We start from the raw sequence: 20,523 nt of genomic DNA, 5'->3' as shown, positions 1-20,523 counted from the left end.
GTTTTTTAAAAATTCAAGCAGACACATTCCAAGTTTACTTCAGGATATGTTTGCTGTTTCAAATCAAAAGAGAATCACATTCTTTCTGAGGAAGGACAGGAACAGTAAAATCCAAGGGCCCTTGTGTGGGTGCATACTCTCACAAAAACATAATCATGCACAATCTTCTCAACAGGAGTTATAGGATGACTAGGTTGACATCACATTTGGGATTGGGCATGTAAGGGAAAATATGGACCGAAAAGAGCAGGGTGAGATTATATTGTCAGGTGGGTTGGGGGAAACCAAATTACTGGTGCTAGACACATCTGCTTATATATCTAAAACATTAGCTGCCTTTCTACCTTGTGGCACTCAAGGTGGCTTGAATATAATAAAATTTATAAAACACAAAAGACAACAGTTTAAACTCTATGTTAGGACTGCCAGTAAATAAAAACTAAATTAGTCAAATGCAATCCTAAATAACACTGTTCAGCTGCCTTCTGAAGAGCCTACAAAGTAGAAATAAAGGGTGAGGGGAGGACTGAGTTACTTGTTTATCTAGAAGGAGATAAAAATATTAAAATTCATCTTTGTTAATTCCAAGTTATTAATGCCTGAAAGCCTTTCTGTTTAGGCCAGTTAATTTGTTAGTGATCATGTCTAATTCATAAATAAAATGCACCTATGAGATGGATCTCTCAGGTGCAGAGTACATTTTTAAAAGGGGGGAAGATACACCTGAACCTTACACTTAGATACTTGGCTGTCTCAGTTCCTGGAAACTTTATTGGAAAGTTGAAATTTGAAATGTTCAGCTTTCTGAAGGACCATTTCCTTAAAAAGAATTTTGTTGCAGTTTTTTGAAAACATGTAATTTGTCTCTAGGGCTAACTAACATGAAAATATGATTATCTTCATACTACTTTTCATGTTAGCTAGAAATATTTGATTTTATGATTCTTCAAGACAGCCTAGATCAAAACCATTTTCAGTGTGTTCTCAAGTGCCAAACATCCTTTCTCTTGCTGCTCAGGTTAAAGAATCAGTGCTTAAATCTGATTACAGGTAGGTTGTCATATCTGAAAAAACTCAATGTTTACCTATCCCTTTTTCTCTTTGTCCTTAGCTGTTCCATTCCCTCCCACACAGCGGCTAACCCTGAAGGAAGTTTTTGAGGATGGGAAACCCAGGTTGGAAGTATTAAAAAACCACTTGGTAAAAGAAGGGCGCTTGGAAGAGGATGCAGCGCTGAAGATAATCAATGATGGAGCTGCCATTCTGAGGCATGAGAAGACAATGATTGAAGTAGAGGCTCCAATCACAGGTCAGAGCATGGTTTCTTGTAGCTGGTTTTGCTTTCTGAGGCCCATTTCTAAAACCCCAAGCTTCCAAAACCAGGAGGTTTCCTGTTGCATGATTTTTCAGTTCAAGATTTGAAAATTATTTCGGTACTATGGAAATAAAAAGTACAGAAGCTGGATATACTGGAAAAATGTAGGTGGGAACAAGTCATACTCCCTATTGGTTCTGTGTCTTTTTATCTTCTTAGCACACAGTCCTGTCATTTATTTTTTGCTGTCCTTCCTCCCCTAGTGTGTGGTGATATCCATGGGCAGTTCTTTGACCTGATGAAGTTGTTTGAAGTTGGAGGCTCGCCCAATAACACTCGCTACCTCTTCCTGGGAGACTATGTGGACAGAGGCTACTTCAGTATAGAGGTGACAATTCAACTGAACCTTTGCAGGGTATAGCCTGTTAAAGTCTGGAGTAAGCCTGTGAAACTTTTACCCTTTGTACCACTTTGAAAGATGGTATGGTTCTTAAATGTCGAACCTTTTCTAAAAGAAAAGAAAATAACTTATAGAAAATTGCTCTAGATAAATTAAGAATCACGATAGCAGAGTGGTTAGATGGCAGTGCTGGACAGCATGGTTTCAGATCTGCCAGTCTCGTTCCAAATGCTATCAGTCTATTCTGGAATGGAAATCTGATGTGACAGTTCATAAATCAGAATGTCAGAGTGATATTGATTATGTTTTTTGTTAGTCTGTTTTGTATACCATCGATCATACAGATCTGAATAACTTGTTGCTGATTCCAAGAGAATACAGTATATTTCTTATAGGCCAAATTGATATTCATTGTGTGCATTTTCATTCTGGATATCTTTTTGAATTCTGTCACATAACTGGACTAATCTGGGCTTGGATGTAGCTTATGGGTTGTCCAAAAGGCTGCATACTCTTTCAGTCCTACAGTCTGATCATGCAGTCAGGATTTACTGTAAACTCTGCTAATACAGTCTGAGAAAAATGAGTAATTGGGTGGAGCTGATGCAGAGAAAACATTGCTTCATCAGTATCTCTAAATACATTCATGTATTTATTCACATGAGATATGGTGATATTATTACATCCTGTCTTGGCATCAATTGGCAACACAAAGAGTTTTACTGAAATGTATGTTAAGTGGCACTAATTGGCTCTGATTTAAGCCTAAAATTATGCAGATGGTTTTCATAAATGCTCTGAAATGTGGACGCTTGAGTGGGAAATGGCCATAGCTATGGTGTTAGGATATTTAATTCAGCACAGATGTTAACCAAGGATCTCAGAGTCCCTTTATTTTGACTTCTTTTTAAAAAATTGTGTGATCTCTCATTCTGTAGCAGGAAGGGAGAGGAAGAACACATTTGAAATTCTGCAGAGAAACATTGCAAACAGACTGCAATACAGAAGTATACAAAATTAAATACCATTATGACTGTATCAGTAGCTTCCATTGTATTATCTAGCTATAGAACTTAAAGTTTCTGGTCTTAAAAACTGACGACTGTAAGCACAGAATTCTCAGCCCCTTTGAGGTAAAGCTTCTTCTAGCAAGCTAACTGAACGAGCCCATGAAAATGACTTCTGCTTATGATTTCAGGAGAAGCCATTGTGGTTTTCACAGTTTTGTAGTTTGCAAGACAAAGGTCTTGTTTATTAGATAAATGCTGAATCAGATGTCAGTTTTTGTTATATTATTTTATTATATTTAATGGATAAATGTAAAGTTTTGGATTTAGGTTGGAAAAATCAAATGCATAATTGTAGAATGGGGGAGACTTGGCAGTAGTTTGTGCGAAAAGGATCTAGGGGTCTTAATAGACCATACACAGAACATGAGTCAGCAGTGTGATGTGGTAGCTAAAAGGCCAAATGCGATTTTGGGCTGAAGCAGGGGTTCCCCCCCCCCTCTGGGGGAACATGGTAGAATGGAGTTCCAGAACCTCTAAGTGGAAACAAAATTCCCAAAAAATGTTTCAAAGTTCATGAGGGGCATATCTGTTTTGCCTTTATTTCCCTCTTGAGAGTCAAATGAGGTGATGGTATTGCTTTACTCTGCTCTGGTTAGGCCTCACCGAGAGTATTGTGTTAAGTTTTGGGCACCACAATTTAAGAAGGATATAGACATGCTGATAAGTGTCCAGAGGAGGGCAATGAAGATGTTGAGGGGTCTAGAGACCAAGTCCTATGAGGAAGGGTTGAAGGAGCTGGGTGTATTTAGCCTGGAGAGGAGTTGACTGAGAGGTGATATGATCAGCATCTTCAAGTACTTGAAGGGGTGTCACACAGAGGATGGTGTGGAGTTGCCTCAGAAGGTTGGACCAGAACCAGTGGGTTGAAATTAATCAAAAGAGTTTTTGGCTAAACATTAGAAAGAACTTCCTGACAGAGCAGTGGAACAGGCTTCCTCGGGAGCTTGGTTGGTAACCTTGGGCCAGTCACACCTTCAGCCTAACCTACTTCACAGGATTGTTGTGAGGGTAAAATGTAGGAGAGGACAAAGATACAGTTTGCTTTGTGTCCCCACTGGGGAGAAAGGTGGAGTATAAATGAATTAAATACGTATAAATAAATACGTGTCCTGTCTTTCACTGAATATGGATGTAAGGTGGCTATTGATCAGTTTAGTAAAATAATAACACCCCCCCTCCCAAATTCACGCACAACCTTTGTTAATTATCATAATTCAAACCCCTGTAAAAGCCCTGGCAGACAAAAACAGCTTTCCATTTTCTGAACATCTACAACACCCTCCTTGCCTCTACCGGTAGCTCATTTTATAAAATGATTAGAAGAATAACAGGAAAAATGCAGGCTGTGACAGAAGATGAGGAGATACTTTGTGCCTATCCTGTGTTCTGTACTGCTCAAAGCATCCATGTGTACATTTATGGGACCACGGGGTGGGGAGGGGGGGACGAGATCACGACTCAGTGGCAGAGCATCAGTTTTGCATTCAGAAGATCCCAGGTATCCTCTTGTTAATAGGATCAGATAGTGTGTGATGTGGAAGATCTCTACGTGAGACCCTGGAGGGCTGCTGTCAGAGTAGACAGTACTGATCTTGATTGCCTAATGGTCTGACTCCTTGTGAGGGAACTTCATGTGTTCATATTGTGTATTTATAAAAAAATGTAATAACAACTGCTGGGGGGGAGGTGTTGGCTGAAGTTCACAAGTCATTGTTCACAGCTGGCATTTGTTGCACACCTAAACTTTTTCCTCAGCCCTGGAATTAATGAGGACTGGAATGTGATTAGGGTACTTCTAAAGTACTCCCACTCCTCCGCTGTTAGTTTTCACCTTAACAGTGATGAGCAGTAAAATACACTAAAAGGTCTGCATCTGGGATGTTGCTTGCTAGAACCTGTGGTTCTTTGCAACATATTTCCCTAGCCAAAGCAGCGCTGGGAAATTACCCATGACTCAGTGGTAGAGTGCCTGTTTTCAATCCAGAAAAATCCCAAATTCAATCTCTGACATCTCCAATTAAAATATCCAAGTAGTAGATGTCAAAAATCTCCACTCAAGATAGTAGATGGCCATTACCAGTCAGAGTTGACAGTCTTGAACTTGATAAACTAGTGGTTTGATTCAGTACAAAAAAAGCTTCATATGGGACTCAGTGAACAGAAAGAACTGGTCAACCTGGGTGATAGCTTTCTGTAGAATTGCTGGTTAGGCCTGCTGTCTTCATGTCATCTGGTAATAAGAATGGGTAAGGAAATGTCTTTTAACTAAATGTTGTGGATTCTCTAAGGCAGGGGTGGCCAAGGGTAGTTCTCCAGATGTTTTTAGCCTACAACTCCCATCAGCCCCAGCCAGCATGGCCAATGACTGGGGCTGATGGGAGTTGTAGGCAAAAAACATCTGGAGAGCTACCCTTGGCCACCCCTGCCCTAAGGGATTGTGATCTTTGGGTCTTTGGGTAGGACAGATTTGACTAGTAAAAGGAAGCTTCCCTTCACCCTTTATGAACATTAGATTTTCTGTGACATTTGAAAGTTTTCAAAGGACGCAATGAATGGCAGAACTGACTACAGCCTCTGTTTTCAAAAGATAGCACAATAGATGTTGGAAAGCCAGATGGAAGTCACCAGTTCTTGAACCAAAAAAATAATTTAAAAAATAATTTATTTTATTAGATTTATATCCTGCCCTCCCAACAAGCAGGCTCAGGGTGGCTAACAGACCATTATGGCCATAAAATCATAAAACAATCATTAACAATTTCTGTACACTAAAATACAATATAAAAATGTTTTAAATTTAAATTACAACAATAGGTGCAACATCATCGCCAGTACCATCCAGTGATCTCATAGGGTATGGCATTGATAATGTTGGTGCAGTGGTATAATAAAGCAAGTGATTCTACGGTGACAAATGCACATTTGTGGAAGTCACAGGAAGAGGGAGTTTAAATAATCCAGGAAAGGATTCAGGAGGGTGTTTATCGAGATACTAATGACATTTCCACTCCCTTGCATTGTAACGCTTTCTATGTAGCATAAAGAAATGTATCCATAATAATTAATTATAACAGAAGCAAAAATGTCTTCTAGCACCTTAAAGAGAAATATTTATTGCAGCATAACCTTTCATGGGCTGTTCCATAAACGTTTATGCCACAGTGAATGGGGAGGGACGGTGGCTCAGTGGTAGAGCATCTGCTTGGGAAGCAGAAGGTCCCAGGTTCAATCCCTGGCATCTCCAAAAAAGGGTCCAGGCAAATAGGTGCGAAAAACCTCAGCTTGAGACCCTGGAGAGCCGCTGCCAGTCTGAGAAGACAATACTGACTTTGATGGACCAAAGGTCTGATTCAGTATAAGGCAGCTTCATATGTTCATATGAATGCATTCACATTTCAGGTGCTCCAACACACTATGTTGTATATATTCTGTCTGAGCCAAAGAGAGTTATTAGACCAAGATGACACACCATGGGCAGGGTTTCTTAACATGTAGTCTGGGGCTGTTTTGGTGATAGCTCAAGAGACAGCGTAGCAAAAGATGCCATTGGGTTGGATATAGCCAACTTATTTGCTCAATCTAAATCAATTCTCCTTATTACAGTTCCCATGCCATGTTGGTTTTGTCCATGCAGATCCCATGATCCCCAGCGTAACCTTTTTGGTGGTCAAATTGGGACCCTTTTCACCTCTAGAAAAGTGAGGTGAAAAGGGTCCATCCAACCCACCGTCTGTCCTGTTTTTTACTTGCTTGTGTCTTTTTATTTTCCACCTCATCTATTCCAGGAAAATACTGTGTTCATAAATCTGGAGTGGGGGGAGAGAGAATTGCACAGAAAACCCATGACTCACCAAGTTTTTTGTTATGGACAGTTTTAGTTATTTTTGCTGAAGTATCAACAACTTAAGCATGCAGCAACAGTTCTCACCTTATAGAAACTGTTCCATTTGGGTTTGTTCTTACATTGAGAGGGCCGGGAAGGGATCCAACCAATAGTGAAGTACCATGTTAGCTTCCAACATACTGTAGTAGGTTGCACTTGTTACTGTTTAAATATGTGGAAAACTATTTAAACCTGTAGAAAACTTGCCTAAGAAATGGCACTACAGTTAGGCTTTACTCAAAACTCCTTCTGATGTTTTGCTTTAGAAGCCTCCAGATTCATTTCTGAATTTTGCTTCAGGCAAATCCTGTGACAACCTAGAGATTTGCAGAATCACTGCCAACTTCTAACATCCCCCCCCCCCCCCCGTTATGATTCTTTCAGCAAAATCTCTTGCCTTCCCTTTAAGTTCCTTGGTAGTTTTACTGGAAAAGGAATGCCCAAATCCACTTCAGACTTTACTGAAGGTAAAATTTCAGTGGTGACATTAATTGTGGTAACTAGAAATTGTGATTTTAAAAAACTAAAGGGTTCAAAGAACTGTAGGTTTCACAAAGGTTCCCTGGAGGAGCTCTGCATATTTCCCGCCTCTGCTTTACTTATGAGCAGGAGAATGGATTAAAAAGGAGCCTAGGAGTTGTTGGGAGGGGGGGTGGGGATAGTGCTGAGTTGCTTGAAGTGCCACTCAGAAAATTTTATTACAAGAGAACTCATCCGACATTATAGGGTTGTGCTGTAACAAAACTAGCATTTCCAATCCTGGAAGTTGCTTGGAATAGCCAGCTTTTGTATGCTGTCGGCATGGAGCCCTTTCATACCATTCTTGACCCCCTTTCCCTTGAAATCCACAATGGAGAGAGAGCCATGATATGTTCTTTTCATTTTCCCCCCCTACTGAGCAGGCATTCATCTTTCACGAAGCAGGGTGGGCTTTGATTAGTACATGCGGGGGCTGCTCCAAATGTCACTGATAAAATGGAATTGAGAAGCCTTGCTTTGCTTGAGTGCATGGAGATATGCTTTGCTTCTTACTTACCACAAAACATGTCTATATGCATTGAAACATTTCTGCTAGGGTATGTTTGCTGTAGGCTTAGAAACCAGAAAAGTATTTTGGCAAAGATAAGGAAATATAGCTCCACAATTTATGGTGTCTGTCAGGACTTGTGATCAGTGTAGGACAAAATATAATCAGCATTTGTTTGGTTTGGTGTGTTTTTTTTTTTTAAATGAACAGCTTTTATATGGACAAATCTCACTTTGTTCATCATGGCCTCTTATCTCAGAGTTACAGGAGCTTCTTTTTGTATTCAGTTTCCACCATTGTTCTTGCAGTATCTCACATAGAGGGAGAATGCAAGCATCTATAGGGCTTGGAGTCACTGTTTGAGACTGCGCATCTGGGTTGGGGATATTAGGGAGCATCTGCCAGAGCAGTTGATGTCAATGACCTTCTAACAGAATGGAATAGGAGGTAATTTTTATAATTGCATCCTGATGGAGGCAGCCAGGAAACAGGATGCAGAGCTGGGGGAGGGGGTTACGACCGGTGTTAATATGGTTAGCACAGAGGGTAGTTACCTGCATCAACATGAGCGTTTCTGTCAGGGTGTTATGATCTCAACAACTGGCTTTGACCTGGGAGATTCAGATTCAAATCCATATCAGCCATAAGGCTTAGCAACTTGTCTAAGGTCACTAAGTATTGCTCTGCCTAGCCTTGAGTAAAAACTGGTTGGAAAGATAAAATGGGGAGCAGTATGTACGCAAAATGTTTCAGAGTGTTCCAGCAGTACTGTACCCTGATCTTTTTCCTAAAGTTATACCTATTCATTCTACAGCAAGGGTGGCCAAACTGTGGCTCGGGAGCCACATTTGTCCCTTTCACACTATTGTCCGGCTCTCAAAACCCCCACCGCCCCATCAGCCAGCTTGGAGAAATCACTTTAAAGTGACTTCGAGAATGCATTTAAAGTTAAAGTTGCTTTCTTTTCAACTCCCTCTCCCCCCATCTACTTACTTTCTTTCTTTCTTTCTTTCTTTCTTTCTTTCTTTCTTTCTTTCTTTCTTTCTTTCTTTCTTTCTTTCTTTCTTTCTTTCTTTCTTTCTTTCTTTCTTTCTTTCTTTCTTTCTTTCTTTCTTTCTTTCTCCCTCCCTCCCTCCCTCCCTCCCTCCCTCCTTCCTTCCTTCCTTCCTTCCTTCCTTCCTTCCTTCCTTCCTTCCTTCCTTCCTTCCTTCCTTCCTTCCTTCCTTCCTTCCTTCCTTCCTTCCTTCCACCTCTCCTCCCTCCCTCCCACAATTGCTGTTCATGTCTTGCAGCTCTCAAACATCTAATGTTTATTCTGTGTGGCTCTTACAATAAGCAAGTTCGGCCACCACTGGTCAACAGTAACAGCCTTGTTATCTGGCACATAATTATCCAGAACACTCCGTGAACTGGCGTCACCCAGAGTGCAAGCTTTTTCCTCTGAGCCCAAGATATCCTTGCATCATCAGGTACATGTTCAACCCTACTCTCACCTTGTTGCCTTCAGTTATTGCAAAGATTCTGATAGCACTGCTAGCTGACATTATCCTCAGGTGCTTCCTTTCTCCTTAGCCTGTCTTTGAGCTGACAGGAGCCGCCTCTGCCAGAGGGATCCCAGGCAACTGGTGCACTTGACTGCCTGCCGCACTGGAAGGGGGAGCAGTCCCAACACCTGATATGGTGGCTTGTCACTGTGGCATTTGTAATGGTATGGGCCTTGATTGCTGCAAATTCCTCTAGGTAGGAGACAGAGCAGAGCAATAAGCTTGAATATTTGGCACATTTGATTAATTGGCAGCCCCCATTTTCCAGGAGTACTGGATAACAAGGTTTTGCTGTGTTTGATATTGTTCAGTGAGAATTACAACGGTTCCTAGATAGATCTCATTTCTCCACATGAGCGGTTTTCTTTCTTTTCCTTTTATAAGGAAAAAATATTATCTCACACCCAAGCTCTTGATTTTGTGTTTTAAAGCTAAATGGCACAAAAAGAGATAAGTAGACTATTTTAGTGAGATAATCCCAAATAATAAATAGTTAGAACTTGTGATATTGCAGTGATCTAGTAACCTGTTCTTGGGTACAAAACTTAAGAAAATACGGACAAAGAATCTTTTTTTTACAAATCACCAAGAACTGACTGTCACTGGCCTGTGAATGTCAATCCTCTCTATCTTCTCATCCAAGCCTTCTATCAAAGTGGGCAGATCCTATCAAATTCCCCATATACCATGTCTGCCTTTCTCTATGGTCTATATTAGCTCTGTATCGCAGGGGACAGCTACTAATAAAACTTCTGTTAACCAATGAACCTGTTAAAACCAACCAATCCCATCATTATAAACATACAAGTGGGAACCTGCAAGAAACTTGTGGGAGCAGCTATCTTATTCCCTCCACCTATGCTTCCTCCTCTCTCTCTCTACTTTTGTCAATCTCTCACTTTTTCCATCCCGCACCCCCTTTCTTACTCTTTCTCCCCTGTGCCTGTCACTTTCTCTCTGTTTCTGCCTTTCATCCCATCACCCTTTTCTTTTTTTCTGTTCCTCACACAGTCACTTTTTCTGCCCCTCACATGCTTCTTTCCTTTCCATACAGCAGCAGCAGTGGCATTCCTGGCAACCTGTCTGCTTCTCCCCCCTGTCCACAGCAACAGCAGTGGTACTCCTAGCCCCCCCACCTGCTTCTTGCACCCTCCCCCCATAGAGGGAACACTCCTGCTTGCCTTCCTGTTTCCTGCCTCCCCCAGCAGCCACGGCAGCATTTCTGCATGGGTCCTGAGAGATGAGTATACAGAAGGATTTTTAAAAAATCCTTTTTCAGGTTTAAGATTTTTCAGCAAACCTAGTGCCCCTCCCAGGTTTGCAGAAAAACCTCCTTACTCTCCATTTGGCCCTGATCATGGATTTATATATCTGCAGATCAGGGCAGAGGTGGCTATTAACCAAAGAGTTTGAGTGGAGAAGATGTTCAGCCTTTCTGATCCTTCCACATACTGTTATTTGGTCTGCAAGGAGAAGACAGAGGCATACAGGGATATTTTCCTCAAGAGGCAAATATCAGTTGGAGGAATTTGCAATGGAAAAATGAGGCAGAGGGAAAAGGTTAAATCTTCCCCTTTCTCATAGCTCTGATTGTATTGGTCCTTTCCTTCCCCACAGCTGTTTTTAAAGGTGGTAAACCTGTGTCTGGGCTGTGCTACATCAAACTTTAGGTTCAGCCTCATATGACCAAAAACTCTTCCATCTTGAAATCTGGCATATTGGGGATAAAGGTAGGGTAGAATCTTTCTTTACTTACATGCTAGTTTTTTAGATGGAAGTATTTTTCTTCAGACCTGTAATCCTTTCAGACGAGTGATATGACCAAGAAACAATGAGAACTATACTTTAAGGCTTTCTTGATTAGACAAAATCTTGGAAGATTCATGAACAGGTCTATTTCAGGTTTTTAAATGGTAAATAGCAGCTGGGGGCATTTGGGTTGGAGTTGCAGTGCATGAGCAAGAGTTTTAACTTCACATACATTCTCTTCAATCAGTTGCTTATATTTTCTCCCTCTACCCCCTCATTGGAGGGATTAACAACTTGGGGGATGCAACAAAAGTCAGGAGAATTGTGACAGAGAGATGTTTTAATTCCCACACATACTTCATAGCCCTGATTGGAATTAGAGGTAGGGAAGGCAGGGGACAACTGTTACTATTTTTGAAAGCCTAAGGGAACCACTAGTTTGATGCTTAATACATGGCTTCATGATGAACAATATGTTACCATATAAACTGGCAGAAGTTAAAATCCTGTTCCATAATTAAGTATCATCAACCTGTGTTGTTGTGACAGACTGCACATAAACTAGGTTCCCTAGTGCAGCTGTTTCAGAGAGCTGGGAGATAAGGAGTTAACCCCTTACTGTAATGTAGAATTTGACTGACAGGCTGCTCCCTGCACACATCCCCCAGTTGGTCAGTGCCAGTTGAGTGCTGAGGAAAAGTGTCTTTTGGGGCTGTTTGTCATGTCTGGTGAGTCAGTAGTTGGAGTCGGTGCGTCTGTCAGAAGGAAACGTATAAAGTGAGGGGACACAACTCCTTGTCCTTATTGACTACTACCAGAATCTGAAGGAAAGTTCAAAATAGGAACTTTTGTCTGTCAGCCAGTGTTAAGAACTTAGGGTCAAGTTTGGCAGAAGAGATTGGTCAGTAGGTTGAAACTGCCAATCTAGCAAACAGAAAAGGAATATTGCTTCTAGGAAACAGAGTGGGTTCATCCTTGGTGTGTGGAAAAGAAAATGGTCTTAAACACCTCCAGAGTCCAAGGGAATACTATAGTATCACAGGGAGAGAGATAAGTACAGGAAAAAAGTACTTGCCTTCAGGAAACTGTTATATTTTTTAGTTATATGAATCTTCATGAAAAAGATATCTCTCACTGTTAAGAACTGAGCGTTTATGAAAATAAATGTCAACAAATACTCTGTAGTCTGTTAGCAGTATTATAACCTGAAGATACATCAAAATTTACCTCAGCTTTCTCATCCCCTGCCTATCCCTAACCCAGCCATGCCTTTTAAATAAAACTGTTATGTCAGATTGAATTTTACAGCTTCTCAAGTGCCATTTTAAATAAGGGGATTATAAAGAGGCTCCTTCTTATCTTCAACAAATCCCTGAGCTGGGGAAAAGCCCAATAACTTCTCTGACAAAAGGGGTGGGACACACAGAAATTTAAAAATCTTGTATGAACCCATGCTACTGGTGGCTACTTCTAGTGGAGAACAGCTTTTTAGCATTTTTGGTGGGAAAATCTGCCTCACAGTAAAAGAAGCAGCAGGGGTCTGTCATAGTTGTCATAATTTTCCTGAAGAGGTTATAAGGTTTATCCTTATATTCAGTGTGGTGAACTTTTAAGATGAGAATGGGCTGCTTTTCTGCTCTATCTAATGAAGAGCAGTGAGAAGATCCCAGCTTGGACTCTGGATGCCCCGTATGCAGGACTTTTCCAGGAATATATTAGTCTGTGTAACAGTGTTCAGAAGTAAGTATTGTTGCCTCCCTTCTGCTATTTTTATTTGCTTATGTACTGCCTTTCTCCTTGGAGGACTCAAAATGACTTGTATCATTTTCTTCTCCATTTTATCCTCATGACAACCCTGTGCAGTGGTAGGTTAGGCTGAAAGTATACAACTGGCCTAAGATCACTCCATCACAGAGTGGGAGTTTGAACCTGGGTCTCCCAGATTTTAGTCCATTACTCTAACCATTATGTCACACTAACTCTCTTTCCCATGCATCCATAAATACTGTTTGATGAATTAATAAGTAGATGTTTACCTAGATGGCTGTAGATTTTTCAGATGACATGAACAAACATGATCTTACACTTAATAGTTTTTGTATTTTCTGTGGTGGGGATATTTATATACAAGATTTTTAGCATGATGCGAGAGTGCTTTGCACTGTGCTTATGATAAATTCAACAACTTGTTTGCTTTCCTTTGAAAACATCTTTTGTGTTTGTTCCATCTCATGATGAAGACAGCATGATTTTGGTTTTGGGAATAATTCAGTGCATGTTTTGATGAACAGTGAACAAAGGTTGTACTTGAAGTTAATCTACAGAGGATGTGTATAAAATCACAGTGCCTTTGCCTCAGCAATGGATGAAACTGGGGGAACTGGTCATTCATCTGAGGGCAGCTACATAAATTATGGTTTTGACATATGTATCATTATTCTGCTTTTAGTATTAATAACCATGATATAGAAAGTGTGTGCATCTTCTATTTCCTTTGGAATGAATTAAATGCTACTGGTATTCACATCAAGATACATGCAAATTATAATACTCAACAGTGGTATCTTTTTTGCAAAACATATGTGAGTTAACTTAAGTGCTTTTTACAACAAGGTTTTACTCTCATTCAGAATGTGTCGTTTGAAAATGTTGAAGGGCTTTATTTTTCCATCATAAGTTCCCTGCAAAAATTTTTATTGTATGTTGCCTTCATTCTTTCTCTCTTGTAGTGTGTTCTGTATTTATGGAGTTTAAAGATAAATCATCCCAAAACACTTTTCCTACTCCGAGGGAACCATGAGTGCAGGCACCTCACAGAATACTTCACCTTTAAACAGGAATGTAAGTATGAGGCATCATGCATGGAGGAGGTAGGGGACAGAAGGGCTGGCTGGCAAGGATATTACTGTGATCCTATGTCCTTGCCCTTCTTTAACATTCATAGAAGTGCCATTTAAATCCCTTTTTGGAGAGGGAGACTTTAAGCACTGCTTCTGTCTCCCTGACAGTCTGATTCCCTGCAAGCCACCCCTCCCACCCCCATCAGCTTAGAGACCCAACACCCTGTAATTACTGCCAAGAGGTTTCAGATCTAGATTGTGCAGCTGGTATCAGAATTGGAATGAAATCAAGGACTTCCCCCTCTAATGTGGGCTCCTGAGTGACTACTTGCCTCTTGACTTTGTGTATATGTGTATAGAACTTTATAAATTGAGTGTAAGAAGAAAGATCTATTTCACTTTTCAGTCTGTTTTAAATGCAACTGCTAAAATCATCTGTAAGGTACCTATGTCTCCCTTTAAATTTCTTTGCACTAGCTCACTGAGTTTATTCCCTTGTCTCTTAACTCATCTGCCTTTGGCTTTGTACCTCTTTAGTCTTGCTGTTATCCATGCTTGCAGCAGTCAGGTATTGCTCCCCAGCCCTCAATTATTACTTTGGAACATGAGCTCATCTGTGAGACCATTTGAACTTTCCCTCTCTCTTCCACTCGCACCTCACAGTAGCCCTGTAGAAGGAGGCATGAATAGCCTGCTGGCAGGTTAACAAACCCACCCCAATTTGAGATAGCTGTTTTCTCACTTTTCCATTGCCTGCTAGGTCTTTGTGCCTTTTTGCTCCTAGGCTTCCTTCTATCCATGCTCTGTCCAGGCCCTGTGACTGGAGCAAAATTATAGCCTCCACATGTACCAGAGACTCTACAGCTTGAAGCCCATCTTATCACAAATGGAATAGAAATAAGTATCATCAGTAGTCCACATTCTGATTTCAGTCTTTCAAAGGCTTAATACTGAAACAGTGATACATTTATAAAATTATGATGCGGTAATTGGAAGATGCAAGGTCACAAACCTTGGGTGTATACTAGTTGATTGGTATTCCATTTTCATTATTTTTCTGCAGCAAGAGCAAACATCAAAACATCCTGTGTTTGAACTCTGCAGGTTATCAGTGTTTTTCTTTTAAGAGCCTCAGTTGTTTATTCTCTTTCCCTTTTCTAATTCTTGTGACTGCAAAAGAAAAAAATAACAATTTCCCTGTTCCCTTTTAATTGTGCTTATGATTTTTGTACGTCCGCTAGGTTAGCTTTTGGCAAGGGCTGCTTTTCACAGCAATTTTAAAGATACTCATACACCCACATGAGATGAGTCATGAAAAAGCAGCACGACATGTATTATACATATCTGGCTTCAAGAGAGGGCCTGTGAAATTTAGAACTGTTTCCAGAGACTTGCCATATGCGAGTCTTTTCTGCAAGAAAGCTTTAGTGGCAGTTTTTCAAACTGTGTTCCTTGGTGGCTTGTTAGACACTCTTCAGTAAGAGTATTCATAATGGCAGACAGGCTTCCCTGAAGAATAAACTGTCAGCTAATATTGACATTCCCATTCAAATTGCTGATACAGGGGAGGTATTGGGTATATTTTTAAGGAGGCATTCTCAGTACACACAAGGCAAAAGAGAGGCCCCAAAGGTGATTGTGTACCTTAGTGTCCCCTTCACTGCACAGGGATCCTGCAGCAGATGTGCTGGTGTGCCTCAGCAGGCAAGTCTGTGTGGGAAATTATTAAAGGTCAACACCTGTCTTGGGGAGGGAATGCTGTATTCATTTTTAAAAATATTTAAAATATTTCTGTCCCACCTTTTACCACAAGTAGATTTCAACTTTCTGGAAGCTTTTTTGTGTGATTGCACAAGTCATCATGTTTGTAAAAAATGTTTATGCAGATATTTGGGCTTTCCAGTGAGTGTCTGCGGTGCCACATCCTTTTTCTCATTTCTGCTTCCTGCAGGTCGAATTAAGTACTCAGAGCGGGTATATGATGCATGCATGGATACATTTGACTGTCTTCCTCTTGCTGCCCTCTTGAACCAGCAATTTCTGTGCGTGCATGGAGGTCTGTCTCCAGAAATCACGTGTCTAGATGACATTAGGAAAGTAAGTTGTCTCTCCTTTGTGTCCCCCACCCCATCCACATTAACACAGCACTGGTATTTTAGCTTTTGTGTGGGTTCAGTGCCAAAAAAGATGTAACAGAGACCATGTCTGTAAAAGGTAAATTGTATGTCTGCACAGCCACAATCTGTATTGGGATGGGACAGGAAGAGAAGAGGAGATTTAACCCTTCAACCCAGCTTGCTTTTGCTAATCAAAACCAGGCCATTAGTAGCATTAAAAAAGAAAAAAAACATTTTCTAAAGGACACATTTTGTGCTCATAAATGCAGGAAGCCAAGCTTCAGTTAGCAAAACCAAGGGTTTCCTTCCTGCATAGTGCACATGCGCAATTTACCTTCTCCAGATGAATGAAGATTTGTAATTTTTCATGTCCATCTTTCCTTAGCTGTGGACTTAGCTGGACTTATTCCAATCACCTCCCATTTCAGGTGTTATTCAAGATGTTGATGCTGGTTTTATGAAGGCCTTTCTAAGGAACTAGTACACTATGCAGTGGATTTCTACTGTGCAGGTTTCTTTTTGTAAAAAGTTAGTATTGTAACAGCTGTGGCACTGGTTAAGGAAGATCATGCTATCCTTCTTAAAAGTCCATTACTGACAATTCACATCCAGATGTATGAATTTATTTATTTATTTATTTATTTATTTATTTATTTATTTATTTATTTCATTTATATCCCGCCCTCCCCCACCTTGGCAGGCTCAGGGCGGCTAACAACAATCCATAAAAACACGCCATAATAAATAAAACATTAGAATTACAATATAGAACAATAAAACATTAAAATAAAAACCAGTCTAGTAAATACAATTATACTGCGGTATAGATCTTTAGGTCGCATTGGCGGATCTTTAATTACCATTTTTCTTAGCAGTCCGAATATGCTGATTTAAAAAGGATGGTCTTGCAGGCCCTGCGGAACTGTTCAAGGCTCCGCAGGGCCCGCACCTCCTCGGGGAGTCTGTTCCATAGGGTAGGGGCCGCGATCGAAAAGGCCCGTATTCTGGTGCTCTGATATTTAACTTCCTTCGGCCCAGGGATAGTCATTAGGTTTTTCCCCGTTGACCTCAGTGCTCTCTGGGGTTCATATGGGGAAAGACGGTCCCTCAGGTAGGCAGGTCCTCGGCCATATAAGGCTTTAAAGGTAACGACCAACACTTTGTACTGGACCCGGTATATAATCGGCAGCCAGTGCAGTTCACGTAGTCCCGGCCGTATATGCTCCCGTTTCGGGAGTCCCAACAACAGCCTGGCCGCCGCGTTCTGCACTAGCTGCAATTTCCGGGTCCGGCACAGAGGTAGCCCCAAGTAGAGGGCATTACAGTAGTCTAGCCTTGAGGTGACCGTTGCGTGGATCACTGTGTGTGATCATGAATATCAAGTATAGGTGAATAGAGGTTTGAGATGGTTGGCCATGGCTATACATACAACCTTTGGACATTGTTATCTTTTCCCAGAAACCCTAGAGCCTTCAGTGTTAGTTTCAGGGGACCATTTACATTTAAAGTTGAATCTTCATTACCAAAACACTGCCTAGTTTATATCAGCTAGTCATCAGACCACCACTATTGCTTCATGTTGTGGCAATACTATGCATTGTGGGTTTTTTCCAGGGGGTTAATGTGTACATGTGCTCAATGCTGATATTTATCATAGCCTGAACTGATAGAGCATAGCCAAGAACTGATTCTGTCAGTATAAAACCCGCCAGCACAGAATATAATTGAGTCAGTTGATGATACTGAAGCAGTGGTGTGTAGCACATGGAATGTTTAAAGTTCAAGATTTCTGGGTTGTGTGCCTTAGTTCCCACAGGAAAATTCTTGGAAGCAATTATTCAATGCCCTTTTTGCAGCTTGTCCCTTATAGCTTCTGGATTCAAAGATTCTCCTAAACATAAAGAATCCCAGGAGTTTGCATGCAATAATCTTGGTGTGTGTGTGTGCCTTCTAGTTAGACAGGTTTAAGGAGCCTCCAGCCTTCGGTCCAATGTGTGACTTGCTGTGGTCTGACCCATCAGAAGATTATGGCAATGAGAAAACGCTGGAACATTTTACCCACAACACTGTTCGAGGTTGCTCCTATTTCTACAGGTGAGAAATGTTTCAGAGGGGCAAGCAAGAACTTTCATAAAATGAAAAAGAAATAGGGTGAAGTCCAAGCTGCTGTTGAATCCTGTCCAGTCTGTTGTATTATAGTGCTTTTAACAAGCAAATATGTGTTTGACTTGTGGCTGTTTCTGTGTGAAAAGTACAGCTTGGCTTACTGTTGAATTCCCTGTAGGTTTTTCTTTCTAAACATTGCAAGACTTCAAATGCTGTTTATTACCTCCTGAACTATTTATAGGATCCTGGAATTGTGTACAGGACTGTAGAATGGTTAAAGCAGATTTACTTGGAAAGACTAAAACTTGAAAGTTGGCAAATGGTACCTTGAAATCCACTCTTGCGTGCTACACTAGTCCCTGTGACCTATGGGTCTTACTGGAGTGAGTCATGAGCAAAACACCCAGTTCAATAGGTATCAACTTAATTTGTAAATGCTTGGCACCCTTAAATAATACTCAGTCCTTGTTCTCATAATTCTTACCAGCCATTTATAATTAGGGTGAGGCTGTAGCTCAGGGGTGACTAAACTTGCTTAATGTAAGAGCCTGATAGAATAAATGCCTGATGTTTGAGAGTCACAAGATGTGAACAGATATTACATATTACACATATGTCTTTATTAAAACTCTTAATGCTTTTTTTACACAGAAAGATAAAATGCATACATATGTATGTTACAACACTATGTTAGAATGAGACTTTTTAAAAAAAATTAAAGCTGGGAACAACAGTCCCCAAAAGACCAGCATAGGGAAGGTTAGGGAATTATTTTTTGGCATCAGTGGGAGAAGGAAACACACATGTACCATATAAATCACTGACCACTATTTGCATCTTGTGCATCTCTCTTTGCCTTGACAGCAAAGTTAGTAAATACAGCTCCTACAAGAGCTGTGAAACTAAGGGGGAACCCTGTGCAGCCTTCTTCAATTTCATCCCTCCTTCCAGTGGCTCCCTTGGCACTTGCACTCTCTTTCCCCACTCTAGGTCTCCAGGTGACCTCTGTGGTGGAGGAGAAGGTCTTGCAAGCCTTCCTATTTCCCCCTCCTTCCTCGCTTCACACATGGTGAAAATAGTCACCAACACTCAGAGGCTGACTGAGGTCCCAATGCTAAGCACACTTACTTAAGAGTAAGTCTGCATAAAGATCCTCCTCAGCCTTCAGGAGCTGCACAATATGTATAAAAGAGCCACATGTGACTCTTGAGCTGCAGTTTGGCCACCCCTGACCTAGTCCCTGGACTGGTGCAGTGAATAAGATGTTGGACTTGATCAAGGAGCACTGTTCAGTTCCCCACTTAGCCATGAGAATCACAGTATCTCAGCCTAACCTAACGTGTGTGGTCGTGAAGGTAAATCAGGATGTATACCCAGAGCTCCCCAGGAAGATGGGATTCAAATGTGGTGATGATGAAAAGAACTTTAATACTGTGTTAACTCTTTTTCAGTTACCCTGCGATTTGTGAATTTTTGCAAAATAATAATTTGTTATCTGTGATCCGAGCGCACGAAGCCCAGGATGCTGGGTAGGTTATCCATAACTGGTATGGTATGCATTCAACCACTTTGTGTTGTGTGCTTGTAAGGACCATCTGCCTATCTTACATTATTCTTTGCAGATACCGAATGTACAGGAAGAGCCAAACTACAGGTTTTCCATCTCTAATCACAATCTTTTCTGCACCAAATTATCTAGATGTCTATAACAACAAGGGTAAGACTTTGATTCCGTACTTTAGATGCCAGGTCTGGACTGTTAATAATCCTGCTTTTTCTTTTTTCTTGATAGGAACTTTTGCTCATGTCATAAAATTTTACTTCCTTAAAACAGCTACACATGTGGCTGTCTTTCCTCCCAGGGATTTTGGGACTGAACAGATTTGCAGAACCACCTTTATTCTATTATGTTGGGAGGGGAGGTATAAGGCTCATCTCCTGGGACCATCTGCTCTTCTTCCCTTCTATTTTTGCCTCTCTTCCCTAACTGGCACATTTTTTCTCACCTGGCTGGGCAGCTGGCTTTTTCTCCTAGCTTGGGAAACTAATGCAAAAAGCTTGTCTTCCCCCCCCCCCCCTGCAAAAAAAGAAAGAAAAAAATTAGATCTGATTTGGAAAGTATAAAGTTATCTTTCTTAGCCTTTCCCTTCCTCCTTCAGAAAAGCAGCCTTTATTCTGACACCTTTATCCCACTTGAGCAGCATCTTTATAACCCTATGCAGTCCTTGTTTTGGACTGTGATATTCCTGAGCAATGGACAGGCATATATGCCAGTCACCATCTCTCAGCATCAAGTGGTTGTTATGAGGAAATATGATGATGAAATGTACATATCTGTAAGAATGTTTTAACTGGCAGAATTAAAGGTATGCAGTTGAATATGAATTGATTACATGTGGAGCTTATATTTTGAGAACTGTACATGACCAAAAGCCAAGTTATTGTGCTACCTTCAACATACAGAGTTTCTCT

The 20,523-nt window shown here is 40.9% G+C and overlaps 1 protein-coding gene across 4 annotated transcripts in view; it reads left to right on the top strand.

Annotated features, from left to right (window-relative positions):
• The window catches only part of PPP3CC (protein phosphatase 3 catalytic subunit gamma), a 95,307-nt gene that overhangs the window by 54,672 nt on the left and 20,112 nt on the right, over window positions 1-20,523 (top strand). For all 4 annotated transcript variants that reach the window (XM_060251767.1, XM_060251769.1, XM_060251768.1 and 1 more), the window contains exons 2-8: window positions 1,112-1,309; window positions 1,579-1,703; window positions 13,718-13,829; window positions 15,780-15,925; window positions 17,900-18,039; window positions 19,503-19,580; window positions 19,674-19,768. In XM_060251767.1, coding sequence (XP_060107750.1) covers window positions 1,112-1,309; window positions 1,579-1,703; window positions 13,718-13,829; window positions 15,780-15,925; window positions 17,900-18,039; window positions 19,503-19,580; window positions 19,674-19,768 — 894 coding nt within the window. The remainder of the gene's footprint in view (window positions 1-1,111; window positions 1,310-1,578; window positions 1,704-13,717; window positions 13,830-15,779; window positions 15,926-17,899; window positions 18,040-19,502; window positions 19,581-19,673; window positions 19,769-20,523) is intronic.

This window comes from Heteronotia binoei, chromosome 12 (assembly GCF_032191835.1).
Source record: "Heteronotia binoei isolate CCM8104 ecotype False Entrance Well chromosome 12, APGP_CSIRO_Hbin_v1, whole genome shotgun sequence".
Classification (NCBI taxonomy): Eukaryota; Metazoa; Chordata; class Lepidosauria; order Squamata; family Gekkonidae; genus Heteronotia; species Heteronotia binoei.
This window is presented reverse-complemented; position numbering and strand designations above follow the sequence as displayed.